At 41.4% G+C, this 21,479-nt stretch overlaps 2 protein-coding genes across 5 annotated transcripts in view; one reads left to right on the top strand and one right to left on the bottom strand.

The window, feature by feature from the left end:
• Positions 1-3,995: 3,995 nt before the first annotated feature.
• Positions 3,996-6,845, top strand: smim13 (small integral membrane protein 13). 3 transcript variants are annotated; one of them, XM_084563406.1, is made up of 3 exons: positions 3,996-4,335; positions 4,481-4,625; positions 5,483-6,845. In XM_084563406.1, the coding sequence occupies exons 2-3, from the start codon at positions 4,550-4,552 to the stop codon at positions 5,671-5,673; spliced, it is 267 nt and encodes an 88-aa protein (XP_084419532.1). In that variant the 5' UTR covers positions 3,996-4,335; positions 4,481-4,549; the 3' UTR covers positions 5,674-6,845. The 3 variants fall into 3 exon arrangements, with proteins under 3 accessions (XP_084419532.1, XP_084419533.1, XP_084419531.1); XM_084563407.1 differs by having other exon boundaries at positions 3,996-4,340; XM_084563405.1 differs by having other exon boundaries at positions 3,996-4,625.
• A 7,550-nt stretch (positions 6,846-14,395) lies between these two features.
• Positions 14,396-21,479, bottom strand: part of nedd9 (neural precursor cell expressed, developmentally down-regulated 9) — a 30,870-nt gene continuing 23,786 nt past the window's right edge. For both annotated transcript variants that reach the window (XM_084563013.1, XM_084563012.1), the window contains exons 3-7: positions 19,370-19,468; positions 18,337-18,474; positions 15,940-17,121; positions 15,737-15,826; positions 14,396-15,354 (exon numbers count right to left, since the gene is read on the bottom strand). In XM_084563013.1, coding sequence (XP_084419139.1) covers positions 14,812-15,354; positions 15,737-15,826; positions 15,940-17,121; positions 18,337-18,474; positions 19,370-19,468 — 2,052 coding nt within the window. In that variant the 3' untranslated portion in view covers positions 14,396-14,811. The remainder of the gene's footprint in view (positions 15,355-15,736; positions 15,827-15,939; positions 17,122-18,336; positions 18,475-19,369; positions 19,469-21,479) is intronic.

Below are 21,479 nucleotides of genomic sequence, written 5' to 3'. Positions count from 1 at the left end.
TTCTATCTTTCTAGTCACCATTAAATACTCCAATGCGTGCAATGAAAACAATTAAAATAAGGAATTATGAGCACAAAAATTAATGGAGTAAAAAAGTATTTCCTCCTGAAAGAGGTTAAAAAGTACATTTTAATTACCATAGGTAAACACTAGTTGTTCCTCCACTATATGCAAACGAGTGCAGGAGAGTACGCGCTACACTGTATGCAAAGCAGGCTTGTTGTTTTGCGTAGAACCGGTAGCTGTGTACTTAATATATGTTAGGCAAACAGCTATGCATCTGAACTCTTCAGATTCAACAGGTCAGCAGCAGCGCAGGTTAAAACAGACACTATCCGCCGTCAAGACTTGTTCTCACAACGCAAAACCACATTATTGCTTCTGCAGCAGAAATAAAGGACCAAAGAAAAATTCCCCACAGCTAGGTCTCAAGGTTATCTCCAAACACCTACGCAGAGTAGACAACTGACAAGGTTGCTCTCATTAATTTAGCTCAAATCAGTTTGCTGGAGGATCAGATTATTTTCTTGTGGCTACCAGATAACACGTTTGTGCAGATGAGAGCGAGGTTTCCATTTGCATCAGCTGCTGGTTTCCTTCCCAAACAGGAAAATAAACACTTCCATGATTCCTGAGAAGCCAGTGCTGAATTTAACTAGAAGTGTGTTCGCGTGAATAGAGTCATGGAGAGCTCGTTTTGATGGAGGGATGTGGCAAAACACAGAGCTGCTGGAGGGGAAAACAAAAACCTGACAGTGGGTCCAGAAAACGATGACTCATTCACGGAAACAGTTTTCCAGTGATGTGCCCGAACAGTACTTTCCCTGCCTGCCGTTGATTGATACTGGCAGATATTATGAGATTAAATCCAGCTTTACTGGTAATATTGGTTAAAATGGGCCTTTAATGTGGCTGTACTTAGAATAAAAATCTACGAAAAGCGTGTGTTTTTTTAACATACCACATTTACAAAGGCCTCTGTAAGCATTGCAATGTAGAAAGTATAAAAAAATACATCATAAAAGTTTATTTTTAAGTAGTATGTTTGGTTTAGGATGTTGTTGTATCTGTTATTCATTCAGATGGCCATTTAAAACGTAATGGTTTTCAGTTAAACATGTCATATTAATAAGGATTTTCGTTTTAAATATATTTATGAGACACCATGTAAACGTTTTGATTCATACTGTAACAGTAAAAACTTCTGCTCTCATTACGAGGCCTAACATTTCTAATGGAGGCCCTGATTGGGGCACGAGGTGCTCTTCAGCGACTCATCTCCAAACAGGTGGCATTTCGTGGCTTTTCTTGCCGGGTGATTTAAATTGTGCTGAGGCGGTAGTGAGGGGGCAGTGTGGTTCAGGTCATGCCAGGTCATAGCTACTTCACATCATTTCAGTCTTCATCGCCTACATTCTACATTGTAAATCTGACATACTGCTGCTCCCCTGAACACATATTATCTACTTCCTGTCTGCCCTCCTTTGCTCTTCTTGAGTTTTTTTCCTCCATTTTATGTCCTTTTAAGGTCTTGTTTTTGAGTTTTCTTCATCTGACAAAAGGTGAGACTGAAAAGAGATCTGAATATGATATATATACTGTAGATTAACCCTGAAGTGCCGCGTGACTTTTAACTCAGTGTGTGTGTTTTTCCTGAGATGACATCTTTGGTTTCTCGTCTTCTCTCTTCAAAGTCTCGTTCGCTCAGAAAGTAGCTTTCATTGCTCACATTAGGGCCTCAAAAACAGTTTCTTTTAATGTGTAAGTTGAAGGATTGGTTGTGCAGAGTTTTTTTTTCTTCTCTATATCAGTTTAAACATGTCCCATAATGAATTCCAAATGACGTGTTAAAACTGGTTTTATGATCCTGTATGTAAAGCTAATGCCAGCAGCTGGTTAGCTTAGCTCAGCTTAAAGACACGGCTAGCCTAGCTCTATGAAATGATAATAAATCCACCGTCCAGCTACTATACACATCTTTTATTATTCTTTTTTAACTTCTTAGCCACAAATACAAACTCTGCTGCTACATTTTGAATGGTGTCGACCTTTATTATTTCCTCTACCTTAGGTGTCTCTACATTTACACGAGTTTAACAAACAAAAACTTAATGTCCGTAATAAAAGAACAACTCCTCCTCTCTTAATTAGCTGTTTGTGTGAACAGACTTTCACCACAGTGATAAATTATCTGGCAATGATTTGGTACTGCTTTGACTGTTGTCAATCGCCTGACAGAGGAGTCGTTGTTTGTGGTTTTATCTGGAGGAGGATGAGCGTCGTCGAAATTGCTTCCAAGATTAAATCTTTTGCAGGAACATGTACAGCCGCTTGTGGCTTGTGCTAAACTTAATTTGGTTCAAAGCAAATAAACCAACAAATGGAAGATTGCACCACCACTGATGCCAGAAGTACAAGCCTGAATGTACCACCACCACCCTGACACACTGTTGGCATCGGGACAGCAACTTTCACTTAAATGAACTCCTCTGACATTACGGGACTTTACTAAAAGACTTAAAGCTTAAAAGCATTTTGTCGGCTGTTTATTGATGTGTTGGCCTTGGTGTGAGTCGAAATACAACATACACTCTAAGGTATTAAGGGGTTGAAGAAAAACTTATCAGACTTCAATACATGTGAAGACAGAAATAAACCACGTACCTCTGATAATACTAGCTGAACTTTTTGCAGAATCTGATAAGTTCTATTAAGGCTTTTTTTTTTTCAAACATGTTGTGCTTTTCTTCCTCTTGAAATGAATACTTGAGAGTAATCACCGTAAAAGGGAAAACCCCTCCCAAGGAACGGATTCCTAAGGGCTCTCTGTGAGGCCGTATGCGTTGGACTCACACATTTTTAAAATGCCATCTTGTATCATGACTCATGCTCTGCCTGTTCCTCAGTATAATATGCAAATACTGAGACTGCCTCATGTGACTGCAGTGTGCACACAAGCCAAGACACGATGTGCTAGATGGTTATTAGATCCGAGGAAATAGTGACATGGTGCTTCATCACGTATGAGAACCTCAGCTGTGTCGTTAACTTGAAAAACAGAGTGTGAGGGCGTCACAGTGGCAAATTTGACGTCCTTTTCTGACTATCTGCTCCACTGGTTCACATTTATGTAACAAAGCAGAGGTGGGACCTTCCTGTGCGACTTCTTGTTATCTGCCCTGATAATACCTAATCGTCTCACCTCTGCGCTGGGAATGAAACTACTCTAGTTGATAATAATTCATTCACTGACTCCTCCTGCTGGATTCATGAAGAAATGCTGCTAATTGACATTTCATCTCTAGAGCTGAAATAATTACAGTTTTAAATGTTGGTGCTTCATTAACGCTGTTTTTATCTTCTTAACACCAGAATTGTGTCTGTTTGGAGAAATGTAATGTCTATAAACGAGTGGTCACTTTTATATTATTATGATTTCTGTTCACTAAACCCCCCCCCAGACTTTTTGAAGTTAAGTTTAACAACTTTATTAGACTTTTTCATCAGTGATGGGGGTAAAACTACAAATACAACAATGGAAATAAGTTCTGTTACAGGTAAAAAGCATGTGTACTGTATTAGCATAAAATAAAACTACAGGTATATTTTCAGATTGCATTATTAATACTGGTGTACATACAAGAAGACCTTTTATTGCTGGAGCTAGTTTTAAAGAAGGGTTGTGGGATATTTACTGTAGTAGTAATTTAATAAAAACCCACTTTGCGGCTACAATTCAGCTTCACACAGTTTCTTAAATGTTTTGGAGGTTCTTTGTGAAATGCGTACCTCAAAAGATAAAGTTTATAGAGGGTATAATATTTTTAGAAGAACTAGTAACCTGTCTTAAACATAAGAAACTCGAACATTAGAAAATCTATCTCTTTTCTGAATTGTAGGAGAATAAATATCAAATAGTAAATTGAAATATAATTCAAAAAGCTCAAACACGGTGCAATAACTCAAACTGCTCTTGTAGCTTTCTATATATTTAGCACAAAGGGTAATAAAACAAGAAAAGTAAGAGGTAAAATAGTATGTATGGTGAAATTGAGTACAAACTTCATTACCCAGAAGTCAAATGAAACCTGCGCAGACTCAGTAGGAGTCGGCTTCATGACGCTGATATTGTTGTCTTGACCCGGTTACTGCACTGCTCCGTCTCGTCCGACAGCGCTGGCAAATACATGTTGCAGTGATGTAGCGCACATTAGGAGGACTTTACCCCGCTGTGAACCAGCTAACGTCGGCTAATGTTACAGTCCTCTCCGGTGCTTGAGGACCGTCTGCTGAAAACTGCCGCGACTCTGTTTGTCAACCAGCTAATGCTAGCCAGTAAGGTAGCCACACGTTAGCAACGACGCTGGTGGGAGTTTGGGATGCGCTGCTGTTTGTTTTTCTCGCCTCGGCCAGCTTTATAACACAGCTGCCAGGCGACTAACCTCGACAGCTCCCGTTTTATTGTATTTTATTTTTTTAGTGTAAAAGGCGTTGAGCCGGAAACACGCTGCTGTCCTCCTCCCTATGCTGTGGTTAGCGTCCAGCTAAGATGTGGCAAAGTGTCGGGCTCACATTGCTGGTCATTGTGGCCACACTTGTCTGTGCGCTGCTCTTCATGCTGTTTGGTGAGTTTAAAGACAACAACCCTCGACTTACACAGCTCACTAAGCTGATCTGAAACTAATTAAAGCGTTGTCATCGGATTGGGCTAACCTTTCAACAAGGCCTGGGTCATCAGATTTGGTTAGTCAGCATATCAGTTTGCTAACTTAGCTATCATGAGGCTACAATGGCTGATAAACGCGCTGAAAGACATAGTGTATAATTAACTCTGCTTATTTAAAGTTGTTGTGTATAGCAGGTCAGCTGTATTGAATGTCTTTGAGTCCCGTTTCTATTTTTATCCTGGGGAGAGGGCTCCTCCTGACTCCTTCTCTTTACACTCACTGGCCAAAACATTAGGTACACTAGTGCAAACAAACGTATTCTAATATAGGAGCCCTGCACTACATCTTGGCTTCATGATTGTTGCTCAGTTTATGTTGAAACAGTGTCAGAAAGGTGGTTATTCAACTGTGTGATCATTTTGGAGGATGTAGTTTGTGGTGCTGTTCAGTCTTAATTGCATTAGAAGTATTTGTGCTATTATTTAATGTGACTAAAATTGGGTTATCATTATAACAAAACCATGTGTCAGTACAATAAAATTCAATAGTCCTACAAACCACAGCCTCAAAAATTGGACAGCTCTCTAATGTACCTAGTGATGTGGCCTTTGAGCTCACATACTCAAACTACAAGGATCTCTAAGCTTACCTAGTTTGTCTTGTTTCTCTTTTGACAAACAAGTCTGCTGGTGTGTGTTCACTTGAAATTGTAACGTGGTAGAAAAGTTTGAAAGAACTTAAAGACAATAATTATTTGTCCTTGCACAGGCGACACTAGTCCCTTTTAACCAGTTTTTCTTCTTTCTCTCCCTCAGGTTGGTATGTAGTCTGGCAGCTCTTCTTGTCCAAGTTCAAGTTCCTCCGTGAACTCGTCGGGGACGCCAGCACCCCGCAGGCTGAAACGCAACCGTCCGAAACCAAGAGTGAACGCACTGCAAGCGCACCGACGCGAAATCGGCCCCGGTCCGCACGCCAAAGAGTTGCCTCCCCGGAGAACGCTTCATAGATCTCCCAAACAGCCGCTGTGTATTATTCACGACTTCACATTAAACCTGTCCCGTCGAGTGCAATCATCAGAGATATTTGTCGCTGACCCTACACTACACAGGGACCTGGCGGACGCTCATTAATCAGCCCTCCTTCTCATCTGGACACTTTAAACTGACCAGGCAGACCTCCTGGTTTTAAAGGGAAAAGCCATCTACCTATGTAACTGTCCATTTCTTTATGTCACCTGTTTGTATGTTTCATTAAGTACGGTCGTATATAATGAGCAGTGAGTTGGTCCTGCAATAACGGCCTGCTGTCATGGCCAAGCTGCTTCCTGCCCCGTGTGTGGAGTACATGTTGTGGTCGTGTATTTTTTTTAGCAGAACGTTCTACTTTGAGCAAAGTAGGCAGATAACTGTTAAATTCCATAATTTCAACAAGAATGAGAGAAGACAAACTTAAAACTGAAACCGTGATTTGTAACACTGACAACATTAATTTCTTTGAAACATAACAAAGTGCAATGAAAGGCGTGTCCATGCTGTCATTGTGTTTTTTTTCTTGCACAGTGTACTCTGGTTATTAAGGACTGCCATTCATGAGGTCTCACCAAGTAGATATTGTCCAACACCTCTGAGGAAGAGGACAAATGATCTGGCTTCATTCCAATTGTTCCTTTTTATAGATTTGTACTTGAAGAGTCCGGTGTAAGCTTAAAATAAATGACTGTTCACAAGCAGCTGTACATGTTGTTAGCTGACCTCCCGGAGCAACAAAAAAAAAAAAAAAAACTAGGCTCCCTGCTGCAGAAAAACCAGCCCAAGTGATGTCTGAGTCTTCTCCCAATCCCTGTGCCTCTTGTCTGTATCAGTGCCTGTCTAGATGGCATCCACTGTTTGTTACATGGCCTCTTTTTTGTATAGCCGGCAGTAGCTTGGTGTCCACTACAGGGCAAATCAAAAACTGACCATGACCTAGTCAATATTTATGTAATACAGTTTCCCTAAAGGTACAGCTCATGTAACACACACACACCTTTTTATCAGCAGTGTTGTTTTTTTTTCTTCTTCTTCAGTGGAGCAGTAGCTTCAAATAAATAATGCCATAAATGCCATAAATGTATTGAGTCCTGTCCTGTTTTCCTCTTTTCATGGAAAGGAACTGTTTATTTAATAATTAAATATACATTCTCCTTTTTGAAATCCATTCCCAGATCATTTGAATTATTTTCAAGGTTAAAATCCAAATATTCTCCTTGAAGTTTGAGCCTCGCAAATATAAACATTAGCAGCCATTTAGTCACGCCCCCCTCGTAAACCACGCCCCTGTGTATTCGCAGATTGGCGGTTGGTTGGGACCAAAACAGACATGCGCAAAATTAAGAATTAACGTCTCGCCACAAAATTGACAGCTATCAATCAAACCTTTTCAGCTAGCAAATAGACTCTAACCAAACTATCTTTTGCTCATCTGTGATTCACTTATGGTACATCACCGACCTCACGTTGCGGTTAAAAGTTCAAAAAGTTTACTTAGTCGTCTTCATTCAGCTTTGTTCGGTAAGTTTTTCTGTGCTTACTTGTGGTTAGCCGCTGTTAGCTCACTCCGTGCTGACGTTAGCCTGGTAGGCTAACAGGCTAATGTCAGTAATTTTAGGTTCTGTGCTGAATAAATAACCCACCACCACCAAAATAAATAAATAAATTAATTAAATTAAATAGTTAATTAAGTAGGATACCTAAAAAAAAAAAAAAATTAAATTAGTAAAATTACACAGTCAAAGTCAAATGTTGGCTAACCAGTCATCTTTAAGAAAACAGTATGTTGTAAACATAGTTGAATCCCAAATTTTCTGGCACATTCATGAAGTCTTTGCTGGGGGTAGGGGATGGTAAACACTTCTTTTAACAGAAGAATTGGGCATATAGTCCTCACATGTACAGTATATGATCAAATACCCAGTCCACAGATAATACAAGCTGAAGCTAATTTATATACTGTATGTACTCAGCTTGTGGTGGAAGTGTCATGCAAGATAGATTAACTGGGAATGACATAATTCTTGCAGCAGATGTGTTTCATCAAGAAAAGTTCATTCACAGGGTTAATGTTTTATAGCTGGTGACAACAGATAAACAGCATCTTCTTGTTATCTTGAATCTTGTAAATGAAGTCCCTTTTTCCCTCACACGAAACATCCCGTCAACTTGTGACATTCAATATTTTCAATGAAATAATCTGCTTTGAAAAATGCGTCTGCAGATTTCTTCAGTCTGGTTACATCTTCAGTGGTGTTGTTCATGAGCTCATTGGGTGTTTCTGGTTTTTCAGCATCTTGCGCCCTCGCCCAGGTGACCTCACTGGTGTTGTTAGGGCCCCGGCATGTGTTCAGACGGGCGAGCTACTCTCATCCCATGGCTCTTTTCTTCCCTCCGCTGTCATCTTGACTTATTAGTCTGTGGTACTGCACGCGGAGAGCTTCCTTTTAAAGGTTTCCTTTTAAAGGAATATGACTCTCTTGGGCTGCTCTCCAATTCTGAGAAACACAGTGGTCATCAGCGAACAACTATCTTGCAAATCAAAGTGAAACTTAACAGTGAAGTCCCTTCTCCTCACAGACGCCCTGCATAAAACTCCCCTACTGAAAGAAACACAGGAAAACATATATGATCAGTTTTAGATCTGGTAAAAAAAAACAAAAAACACCCCGTTTAAACTTATGTAGCTTCATATAGATACCTGAATTGTTAGAAAGTCAAGTTCAAAAGGCCTGAATCCAGATGAGACAACTAGCAGGCTGAAACATCAATTGAATGCCTCACTGAGATGAAAGCCATGAAATGAACCTAAAAACTGAAAACATTTCAAATATTTTGTGTCTTGAATTTATATTTTACTTCGAGCTTACTTGACATCTTTGAACACAAGGTGGCAGTATCGCTCTGAAAGAAAACAAACAACCTGACAGTCTCAGCTTGGATGATAGCGCCTCTCAAAGAAGGACATCTGTTTGGTACTTTCCACATGAGGTGGAAAGTAACTAACTACCTTTACTCAATTACTTTTTTGAAGTAATTCAACTTTGCAAACTTCATACTGTCCCAGAGGGAAATATTGTGTTGATCTCCCCAAAAGCAAAATGACATGTTGCCGTTAAAACTTAACTTCTGCTTGATTAAAATGTTCAATGCTGGACTTCTGTCTGTATTTTGTATGTGTATCAGGACTTATTAGATGTAAAAGTGCTTTGGACGAGTAAAACTACTTCAGATGTTTTTCTTCCCCACAGAGAAGCTTCAATGGATAAAAAACTGCGAATTTTAAAACGTATCAAACAATGCTTATGCAAACCACTCCAGCGAAATCCTCTCCTCAACTAGTCCGTCCCTTTTTATTTAACCATCTTAGACTATGCTGGCAGATTTCAAATTACTCCATAAATCACTGTCTCCGACCTCATTGCAGTGAATTAATGTACTGTACATTTAATCTGTGCCGAGTCTGACTAGCTCTCAAAGGCCATTTTATTCTGTGACAAGGCTTAATCTATTTTCAGCCCCGAGAGTCGCTAGCTTAATCCTAAATGCTCGTACTTAGTGAATTAATTGTAAGGAGTCGTACTGTTGTAAAGGTAATTTCTTTTTTGCTCAAGCTGTAGAGGTTTAGACAGGGATGATTATAAAATGCCTAGTATTTGAAGTGTGAATTAATAAGTTAAGTGTAAGACTGACACTTTTTAAAGTGAAGACGTATTGAATTGCAGAGCTCGTTGAGTTTGTTCTCTTTTCTGTCTGACTCAGCTCTTCTGAAAATCTAATTAGTACTTCGCTTTTCCTGTATCTTGCAGTTATGACTCTGTCTTTGCCACCCCAACTAGCGAAATGTGTTTATTCAAGTAGCTTCCTTAATTCATTCTTTACTTGAGTGCGTTTACCACAATTTACTGCAAGAGCATAATAAAATCTAATTAAATGCAAAGAAGAAATGGATCTGCATTATTTAAAGTACAGTAGTTGATATATTGTGCAGAGATCTTGAGTGCAGTGTTTATAATCCCCTCCGCCAAAGTATCCTGCATCCGTCATGTAATGGAAAAAGACTGCAGAAAATTAAGAAACCGTCCTTACAACAAATTGACTTTGAGTTGTAGCCGTACTAATGATGCCACCTCTCCCTCCGATCTGGCTGACTACGTTTCCGCCTGCAGCTGGGGCCTTTTTTCCGAAAAAGAGGCCCTGCTGAGCGATGAAGCTGTAATTTCAGAGCCTGCAAATACTTTACAGGAAATGATTGTGGTAAGCCAAGGAAATGACATAGACTCTGCAGCTCTCTTCTGCAGTCTCGCTATATATATCATAAAGCTGGAGCTGAACTACGCTTTTTTTTTTGCTTTTTGTTGTTGGCTGTAGACATTGCACATTGACTCTCTGGCGACCTTTTGCTGTGTTTGTTCACACACACTAGACAGGTGAGCAGCTGACTTTTTGATTGCTGCTGCTCTTGTATATCACTGCAAATTTCCATCTCGGCAGCCCAACACCTGTTTGCTGTGTCTCAGCTCAACCAGACAGTATCTCATCAGGGAGTGCGGAGACAACTGCTCCAGGGAAGAGAGCAAAAACGCAGCTTCAGCTCTCTTGTCTCTGCAGCACCTTGCGTAGTTGTGCAATTGTGGTAAACCACTGATGGTCATTTATAAAATGTTTGGACCGCCGCCTCTGGTGATCCAGGACTGTGTGTTCTGACCCGAGTGGATGTATTCCAGCTGCCAGGACTAAAATAACTCATTGATTCACCGAGCTCTCCTCAGGTCTCATGCATTAACATCAGCCAAAAGCAATTTCTCTCACTTGTGTGGAGCCGAGGGACCGTTATCACAGCCGTGCAAAGGCTAAACGACAGTTTAAATAAGCAGTGAAAGCTTGCTAACATAGCCGGTGATAGCGTTGGTGAAAGGTGACAGTCTACCGTTGATGAACTGATATCTTGGTAATTAAATTATTTCACATTACCAAATGTGGTAGTAGCCCATTCTAATAACAGTGGAGGAAAAAAATACACCTAAACTTCAGCTAATGCTATGTAGTCTAGCATTGCTTAAAGGAACAGTATGTAAGAAATGTATTTCAATTAATCATAAAATGGCCCTGATATGTCACTAGACATGAAGAAATCATGTTCATTTCAAATACTTATATCACTGACAACAGTGGTCCGGCCAGGATATTGTCATTTAAAAGTGAAAGTTGCAGCCCTCAACTGATGTTGATGTTGTCATGTTGTGTTTTGGCCTGAGGCGCCACCCTCAAGCTATCTACTAATCATGAAGTCAGTAGAGTTTCGTCATCCGGGTTGCCAGCTCTGCTCTAGTTACCACAGCTGCAGCTACGAACGTGTCGGATAAAACATGTATAACGTTACTAAACCTAAAAGACCTCGTTATGAATCCGAAATACGTCATGACAAAGTCCGGAATGGCATGGAATTGACGTTCGACTTTTGGATGCTATATTCTACCATGTTTGTTGGTATAGGCTAAAAGCCCCGTGCTTCCGTACATATAGACAGTGGATTTTCCATGGTCGCCCGTGCTAAATGCGTTCATAAAAAGCTTTATATCGCACCGCTAGCAGGGTATGAAAACAATCTATGTTCCGACTGAAATGTGGTATTACAGTACATCTTTACGAACTATTTGGCTAATCGCCATTAGTAAATTTTTGCGATACATAATTACTTCGCAAAACTTCTCTCATGAAGCATAAACTTTATTAACAGAAAAAAAAAACTTACTGTGTAGGACTCGTCACTTGCCATCGGAAGCTCCTTGTAGCAGCCTACGTTCCTGCTGGATCCTGCAGCTTAGCTGGCAACCTCGAGTCAGGGGGGAGGCTGAGGGGATACACCGTTCTACAGTATTTTGAAAGTGATTGCAGTACCAGTTTTGGCCACAATCCCTACATACGGTTCCTTTAACTAATAGCGCAGCTCATGTATATCGGTTATATTTATTAACACACTTTAGATACGTGACGTTGGACGTAATTCAAGAATGGCCAAAGAGGCTGAGCATGAGTGGTGCCAAGGCAGACATCTCAGCTCTTGATTCATGTGTTTCAGCTATCTTTACTCAAACATTTTAAATATGATATTGGCTGTATGTTATAACGTAACGTGGTCAGAGTCGGCGTCGATGTCACTAGTTAGTTTCCCGAAGAGCGATTTTGAAGCCCAGTGTGGGTGGTGCCGGACATCGCCATTTGGCATTTCCATTTGAGATTAAAGTAGTAACTGGATTTATTGTTTTATTATTTATTTTTTGACCTATGGATAGCAACACTAGTACAGTATTACATTAGTGATCACTTGCCTTTTCCTGTAGCGCCTCCATGAAGTTTGAGTCAAATCAACAACTGGATGCACTGCAAGGTGTAAAATTAATAATTCAGCTGCATCTTGTGCCTGTCATGCTAACATGCTAACTAATGACATTCCAATCAATGTTTAATGCTAAATAGCAAGTTTTAGCACACAGTGCAACATAAAACATTTTCCAGACAGCCTCATAACATTAAAAGCTTTTTTTTTTTTTTTTTTTAACTTCTCTGTGTTTTTTTAGGGTAAATTAGCAGACAGTACCTGAGAGTATCTGTGCTATAGACGGACTTGTATGGTCGATCTGACGTCTTAAGGCTTACTGTGACTGCCTGCAAAGTGGGAAATCTTTTTAAAAACCGTTCCCCTCTCCCCAGAGAGCACAGAGTGGAATGCAGTGAATAATAAAAACAGTTAGATTGCTTTTAAGTGCCAAGCTGTGTGAGCTCAAAGGGGTTTTAATGAGATTTTGTTGTTGGGAGCTGAAGGGGGTTGTTCATTGTGGTCGCGGGCATCTCTTTTTAAAACAGCCCTGTCTATCTATATATCTATCTATAGAGTGGCTTCTCCACAGGGAAGGCTATATTTCATTCAGACTATAATGGAAAAAGGGGGGGCAGGTGAAAATGTGTTATTAGTTGTATCCTACACCATTTACTGCAGGTGTTCCCAACTTCTATGCATCGAATCAATTCACTACACTTTGAACCCGAGAAAATGTGTTGCAGATGATGGGGTCGCTCTGAAAAACACGTTTCTCACGGTCCAGAGAGCATTTGTAGCGGCTCTCGTCCTTTTCTTGCCCTCATTATTCTCTTGTGTCACGTCTAATGTCCTACAAGCAAAGTGAAGAATTGTTTGGCACCTTATTCAGCAGCCGTCTCCTGCTTTAGCCAAATCCTTACGAGCTCCACATTTAAATGAGATTAAAGGATCCAAATGACTCTGATCAAATATGACTTGAAATCAAAAAATACCTTGCAGTGGTCCACACGTGTGAGATTGGGTTTGACAAGAAATTGGGAAAACATAATAACATACACAAAAAAACTTGAAACCTGAAGTAATAATTCATTAGCAAAGGTTTCTCAAAGTTCACTTGTTAGCTTTTCCCCTCATAGCCCAACATAGCAACTGAGTAAACTCTATCCCTGTTACCGTTAGATATTTGGCATCGGAAATGGCTTTGACAAAATAGTTTTTCTCCAGATCCTCTTACTAGCTTTTGCCATTAACTGATGAAGACTTTGAGATTTTCTTTGAAAGCCCTGAAAAGTTAAACCGTAAAGTTTTTGTGTTAAAGTTAATGGTTGACCTACAAAATAGTAATATATTTGTATCTGTCATATTCCTTTTGGTATTTTGTCAAAAAGACAATGATGATGAAGACCGTGAGATGCAGTTGAAAGCTCAAGAAGAACTACATAAAAGATTTGTATCAATCAGCCATAACATTATGATAATCTCGTTGTCCTGGCATCTTGATAGACTTTAACAGCGACCAAGAGTATATTTCTGTTGGGGTGTTCCTGTCCTGGTCTGCAGTGGTCAGTACCCATCAGTATTGGTCCAAGGATGTGACCAGCAGATGAGGCATCTGCAAGGTGTCTGTTGTTTTGTATAGGGCTGTGTAGCTTCCGACCAGCCTGGGTGTCCTTGTTGACCCCTGTCCACTGACGAAAGTGCCTCTAATTGACACATGAGCATCAGAACTGCACCACAGTGCAATGGCAGAAGGTGGCCTGGTCTAATCAATCAAGGCTTTCTTTTGAATTATATGGATGGCTGGGTGTCTATGCATTATTTATCTGGGGAACACATGGCAGCAGCATGCAGGGAACACCCCCTTTGGTTTTGCCTTGAAGGTGTGCTTGTTCTGCAATAATGTTCAGGTGGTGGTACATATTAGATTACCATCCATTTAATCGTCAAGACCCTGGTTTATCAGAAAAACATGACAATGTAATGATATCATCAATGTTATTCACTTCACATGTCTGTGGTTTTAATTTTGTGGCTGATTTAAAAGTAGTAGCTAAAATGTATATATTTTTTTCTGTCGATAGCTCGATATGACAACTGAGCATCTGATGAAGACAATCAAAAGCTCTGGAAAAATGCTCGTAAGTAGACTATTGTGCAGCTTGGGGTCTTTTATGCTATTTAACTTTTTGTTATATAATTTCTGGTAGGGAATATTACATTTTGCCTACAAAAGGATCAGTATTTGCAGAAGTTAACTCCAGTTTATTTCTCAGTTTCTTTGTTGGTGCTTTTGAGAAAGTAATGTTGCTTTTCTACTTGGGAAATTCAGCTTTAGTGTAACAAACGTGTTATCTCCGAGACATGAAAAGACACGGTCACAAGGTCAAGAACAGTTCTTTACTTTGTACGCACATCGACACAGACATGATTTACAAGGAAAGTTAACTGTCACACCCAGCAGTAAGACACATCAACGACATTCTACGGTTGAAAATGAAAAAACGGGACATCTCGTAAGGTGCTTTGTAGTATGCAACGGGAATGTTATGAAAAATGTCCACATAGTCCTACAGAGACACCAGTACTGCATCTACATACTGTATATTGATACCATAATATAAAACAATCTACACAAAAATAGAGCAAATATTTACAGGACAGAAACTATTTACAACGTCTAAAACGGGCTTGAAGATGTAGAGCAACATATATATATACTGCAAATATATATATGACAGATTAATATACAAACGGAGTCTATGGTGTAATGTCCTTGTTCGGCATTGGTTGAAAATCACAAATTAGCCATTTGCAGCAACTGTTCCTTGAACTGCTGTGCTTGGTGTGAGAGATCAGTAACTCTGTCAACCATCTCCTGGATGGCAGCTGTGTTCGGGTAATTCAGGGCGGCCGTTTTCGTCGCCGTCACCACCGTCTTTAACAGATCACAAAGCACGTTACTGGAGTTCATCACTCTGTTGGCCACGTCGGGAACCGAGGCCTGCCGGGACAGAGTGTCTCCGATGAAGACCAGTTTGTGGGCGCTGAGGATGACAAACTTGCTGTGTGCCACGAAGATGCGGGGAGGCTGGCCGGCGCTGACGCAGCCAAAGAAGGCGTCCACGGCACTGAGGAGCGTGACGAAGTGCTGCTCGCACTGCTCGGAGTAGAAGCTGAGCAGCTGGCGGTCCCGAGCGCACACGTGGGTAGAGGGGGAGAGGGCTGACGAAGAGTCCGAGGGGGAGGCCGAGGGTAAACCCGAGTGTGAAATCCACTGCGTGATGTCGTTCTCCACGGGTTTGCTCACTTCCTGCTCCAGCTTCTTGAACTGATTGATCTGTGAAGGGTGAAAAGATTAAAATTATCTTCTGACCTTGCTCGTTGAGATGTACTTGGATTTTATGGAGGCATGTGAGGTGAAGGGGCAATTATGTCTTTAATGTTTATTTTTTTAACACAAATCCAGACTTTTTGGGACTGTATAGGCAAAAAAAAGCATTAGATTTAACAAAAAACAAGAAATGGGTTGAATACACACATTAATTGGTAGATATTTGCTTTTATTAACTTGACACAGGAGAGAGAAAGTCTGTGTAGATCAAGTTTAAAGGGAAAACATGTTTCAGCTATGATTGCACACTCAGGAAGGCATAGCCAAGATATTGGTGTATCCAATACACAGAAAATAAGATTTGGACCCTTAAATAAAGAAGACTCACCTGTTCCTGACCCAGTTGAACTTGATTCTGCTTGATGATGTTTTCTTTCTCCAACAACTCCTTCTGCTGACGTTCAAAATCTTCTTTACCCTGTGGAGGAAGCACAAATTGGTTAGAAATATTCTCTTACTCAGGCTTATGACACATAGAGGTAAAGTCACAAAAAAATACTGAAATACATTCTTATGTCCTTGTTCTTTTACCTGCAGATGCACATAATCGTAGTCCTCCATCCAGCTCTTCACACACTTCTCACTGTTGTTCATGTTGTCTTTGTCTTGGCTGTGGGGCACAGGGAAAGGCTTTGTCTTGCCCCCATAGTTGTCGTTATCTGAGGAGGGGGAGATGATCGGCTGGATCATGTTCTCATCAGGTGTGCTCCCTACAGAGAATGATCCGTCCATGTGCGTCCGCCTAAACAGCAGTTCAGCATTGCTGCCTATTGTGGATGCCAGCTGCTTGGCGTCGTCGGGAACAGTCCTGGAGACCATGACAAAGCGATCCAGGTCGTCGCTCTTGTTGTGGTGCTTTCCAGATGAGGCGAGGGTGTTCAGAGCCCAGCTGCAGTTCTCCAGGACTTGGAAGATCTGAAGGAGGATCTGCTGCGAGTCCTCCAGGCGTCCCAGCTGCCTCCTGAGCTTACTGTGCAGGCTTGAGTCTGACAGAGATGTGGCGTTTGCTGCTGCCCCTCTGCCAAACACAACAAAGTCCCCCAGAGCCGCCCGGACCCTGTCCAGCACTGTGCGGACATCGTTAGCGTGGCGCTCCATGAAGGGAAAAGTCCTCCAGTGAGAGGAAGCTGCCATTGAATGTACAGCTCCAACTGAGACCTCCACTGCTTGCTGCAGGCGGCACAACCTGTGCACGGCGGTGTCCACATCCAGAGCAAGGCGGCAGTCGGAGCTGGATCCCGTGGAAGACGAGGAGGTGGACATACTGCTGCGTGTGCTACCCGTGCTGGAGAACGACAGGCGGTTCACGCCGTCCACCACGTCTGCTACTACACGAGCATCCTGAGCGGGGATGTCGTAGATGCCTTTGCTACTATCTCTGTCGGCGGGCGAGGTCCTCTGCTGGGAGGAGGGCTGCATGCCCCGGGGGATATCGTACACGTCCCGTTGAGACCCTGCCCCAGAATAAAGGGTTGGTGGGGGCACGTCGTAAATGCCTTCATTACCGTTGGTGTTGGGGTGTTGGTGATGAGCAGGAGGCTCCACACTTGGGGGGAAATCGTAATGTGACTGGGTGCTCTGTGCGGACTTGGTGAGGACAGGTGGTGGGACGTCATAGATGCCTTCCTGTTTGTGCTTCAGAGCCGGCTGTGGGAAGTCATAGTTGCCCTCTTGAAGGGCAGGGCTGGCCCTGCAGGGAGGCACTGAGTAGACCTGTTGGCAAGGACAATTATTAGGATTTTTTGTGCAACGCATGTATGTTTATTCCTACTTAAACAGTAAAAACTTGGAAGCATGACGGAAACTCTTGAGTGCTTTGGTATTTTAAAAGTGCCCTAAACTGTTTCATGCTTTTAAATAAACTGAAAATAAAACCTTCCCTTGTCCTGTATTCAGCCCAGTGACTCTTAAGTTGGATACGGAAAACTTTCTGCAAGCTGTAATAAGGCTTTCCTACTATAACTCATCTGAAATTTTACACACTTTATTTTACCACCATCAGTACGCTAGTTATTAGAAACCTGTTTTTCTTTATTTCCGAGAAGAAATCTTGCAGTTGAAATCAAGTTTCTCAAATCACCTACCCCAACCACTTGTCTTATATAACATTTAAGAAATGGGCTTACTGGAAAAAGTCGACTGCAATCTTTACATAAACGCATGTCAGTGGATTTTTACTGGGTGAAGTCTGTTTGCACAGCAGTGGTGCAGTTATAGATTGAGGAAGTGAAAGGCCTTCTGGTCTGCTGAAGATACTATATTTGAACCCTCAAAGTTTCTGCCTTTGATTCCTTCCTCTAATAGCGGCGTCCGAGTACGATAAGTCTTTAACCTCCCTCTAACTTGACAAAAGAGTGTGCTCTGACATCCGTGGCACAAAGCAATATGGGGGCGCAGTTTGGGTGAATAAAATGGTGGCTTCTAAGCGATTTCCATAAGCCTCGAAATGTGCTCTTTACAGCTAGACAGGCCTGCCCAAGCTGTAATTAAGAACGACGCAAATGACAGGTTCCCGGCATATTTCAGGTTATTACAAACAAACTGATGGCTCTCTGCCTGGTTGGGTCTGGTGAAATCTTAGAGGGTCTGGAAAGAAAAGAGTTATGTCCTTGATGGTTTTATTTTTTTTTTCTCCCTGCTGGAGAGTTCAGACACGGAGCCATACTCACAGAGTTTTGTTTAAACTCTACTGGCAGGCAAAGCTTTCATTTAAAGCAGCCACAAAAATGTCATAAATATGACATTTGACGTTCCTATTCATTTAATATAGACAATTAAGAGAAATACTAGGAACTGTATCAATAAATATAAAATACCATATTCCTGACAAATGCGGCTTCCTTAATTCAGCTTTATTTAACCGAAACAAATCAAGTGTCTGGCCGACGTAGACATGTATTGCGGTGAAAACTTGAAATTCATTCTTACCCCTTGTGAGGCGGGAGGTATGTCGTAAACGCCTTGCGTCCTGGGGTCCACTTGTGTCGGAGGAACATCGTAGACTCCTTGGTTTCTGGCGCCACCTTGCTGAGGGGGGTACATCTGACCAGGTGGAACATCGTATACCTGAAATGTATTTGTAATTTAATATGGCGCCACTTATATGTGGTAAAATGAAGCCCAACTTGTTGGCATACTGTTGTTTGTTTATGGACACATGAAATAATTACCATTACCATTCATCTACAGTCATATTTTTGTGTTTAGTTTTCACTCTTTTTGCTCCATTGTAGTTCTCCACCATCTTCAGATGGAAATACAGTTCCTTTTCTATTTAAGACAGTTCCTTCTTCTTTATTTAAACCCTGACCTTTCACCAGGCTTTTCCATATTTATGTTTTGTGCATTATATATTAATATAGATTGTAGTTATATCTTTTTTGGATGCCAAGACAAATTATGTGTGAGCACAGTGGCAAAAAATGCGATTCTGATTCTTACATGTTGCTCCAAGTTGCTACTTTCTGCGCTATGATAACCCGCTAATGTCTGCTGTTTGGTGGCAGTGTGCAGTGCAAGTAAACTAAAACGGTACAGCAACTAATATTGCTACAGTACTGCAGGGTTTATCACTTCAAGACAAGATGACAGGACAAAACTATAATTGTCAAGGTCCCTTTCTGAAAAAACAAGGTCACTGCACACAACAGGAAATGTGGTAGATTAGAACACGGAACGAGCTCAAGATCAAAAAATCATCGTGCTCTCGGTTTGACAAATGCAGTTTCACTGTGTGTGTGTGTGTGTCGCTGTGTTGACTTCTGACATCTTTGTTTGTTTGAATAATTGGTTTCAATTTTTGAACCCCACAATTGTGGTAGATTGGTCTGAAAGGTTCAAGTTACAGTTTTTACACCAGTCAGAATGTGCACTGGATTTCCTGTACATTTTAATACATGTAGTGTAATAAAAGCTTTTTCAGTACAAAGAATAGGATGCTGTGAGAACATGAGAAACTTACCCCTTGTGATCTACTGGGTGGCACGTCATAGACGTCCTGCTGGTTGTGCTGACCCGGGCTATAGGCATAGGACTGTCCCACTCTGGTCGGGGTCACCACCTGTCCAATCACAGCAGGAACAGAGACAAACAATCAGAGTTGCTGTAAAAAAAAAAAAAAAAAAAAGACGACACCTGGACAACAGCACTGCCCGAAACACATGCTCAGAAATGCTTACAAATTGCAAACAGTCCTGCTGCCACCCAGCTCTCAGACTTCTGTGTATATATACAGCGCGCTAGCTTTGCTTTGTTTAGCCTGCTTTTCATTCCTAGCCCTTGAATGACCCAGGGACAGTAAGTGATTACAGTTGAGGCAGAGATTTTCTGACAACATCCTCCCTGTTTCAGGCTGTTTGTGAAGGACCAAGGAAACTAAGTCATAAACAGACAAAAGAGTTCCTCAGTCAGCTGTTTAAAAGACTTTGGCACAGCAACACTTTTGGTTTCACCTTGACTGGGGGATCATTCATAGGCATAAATAGTGTAAAAATACTTTAATGGGGATGCAACTAAATATAGTTCAAGCTGACACTGCACTTAAACTGCAGCATTATCTGCCTACAGTTTGCTAACTTTAGCTTATTTTCATGTCTACTGAGTGAATTTTTTGTTTTTAAGAGGAGTCAAACTTGAGACATGCTAGCTAACATTAGCCTGCAATTGCTAGTTAAAAACAAGAAAAAGACGAGAATACAGAACTAAAACCTGAGATTTAGGTTTTGTGTTTCAAGAGCTGCACTAGGGAAAAAGATGGCATACTTCACAGTACTGTAGTTCGGCTAGTACAAATTAAATCAGATATAAATTTAATTTAGTTGAGCAATAGAATAAGCAAATAACAGCAGGTCACTTTAAACCCATTCATTTTAGCTATTAAGGACTTGATGTGAACAGAAGAGGATATCTGAGAAGGAGTTTTATCGTAGTGCTGGCTGGATTGTGTGTTTTTGGATCCAGAATTCTCTGGTGAAGTAATCACTGGGTCATTGGTATTGATGAACAACCCACTTAAACCAAAGCATTTTGTGCAGTAGGATTTAATACACCTTTAAAATATTTTACACTGTGGTGCAGACAGGCTGGAGAATAATGGCACGATTACTCCTTGGGAATAGAACAAAACAAAACACAAACTGCTGGCTTCACCGACGCCTATGACATTTTTGACCCTGTTAATTTTTTATGACATTCTCCCTCCTCTTTTCCCGTCAGTGCTAATCAGTCCCTCCACACCTCCTAATCCCAGTGTTTCCATCCCCCCCCTTCCCCTGCTCTGTCTCGTATATACCCTAAACAGGGTTGTACAGTGCGAGCATTTCACTCGCATATGCGCCTAAAAATAGTTTGTGCGAGTAGAAAAAATAAAAAGGGAGCACCGGTGCGACTACGGATTTCAACCCTTTCATTCGCATTTTGCTCCTAAACTAAATCCATACTATGTGTATCAAAGTAGAGTAGCCCACAATTCTCGCGCATCTCTGTATAAAAAATGGACAAGCACTGTCCTACAACTTCTTTTTCACACCTGCAAAACACAGAACTCATGTGATGAGATGCGGTGACGTCGCCCTGCGGCGAGTTTATGAATGAAAACATCCGCGCCGCCCGGCCAGCACGGGCGATTCACCGCCCGCGGAAGTTAAAATTAGGAGAGATTGATCTGTGTGTGTGTGTGTGTGTGTGTGTGTACGTGTGTACGTGTGTACGAGAGGAGGACTAGTTTCTCCTCGCCACTGCGGAGTCCGACGATGCGGCGCGAGTTGAGCGGAGCGATATCGGTGTGAAAGTCGTAGCCCGGACACTGGAACGTTGAAGGAAAATTAACTGACCGTGTACAATGAAGAAAATTGACTCATATTTCCTAAAAAAGCAAAGCCCAGTCTTGAGGACTATGATCCAAGTCCTGCAGTGGACCGCTGGATGAACTCAGCCAAGCGTGCCAGGCGACTTGACTACAAAAAGATGTGGGACAGGGGTGTTCTCTGTGTTTAATTGAGGGTTACAGTAGGCCTTATGATGGCCCTGTGTTTATATGTATTAGTGCACATGTGTTACTGTGTACGTGATTT

Source organism: Chelon labrosus (genome assembly GCF_963514085.1).
Source record: "Chelon labrosus genome assembly, chromosome: 16".
Taxonomy (NCBI): domain Eukaryota; kingdom Metazoa; phylum Chordata; class Actinopteri; order Mugiliformes; family Mugilidae; genus Chelon; species Chelon labrosus.
Note: the sequence above shows the minus strand (reverse complement) of the source record. Positions and strands in the feature narration are given on the sequence as shown.

Bases quoted from the DNA above. Each gene is read 5' to 3' on its own strand.
- smim13 (XM_084563406.1), top strand. From the start codon at position 4,550: ATGTGGCAAAGTGTCGGGCTCACATTGCTGGTCATTGTGGCCACACTT. The intron at 4,626-5,482 runs GTGAGTTTAAAG...TCTCTCCCTCAG, and splicing joins GCTGCTCTTCATGCTGTTTG to GTTGGTATGTAGTCTGGCAG.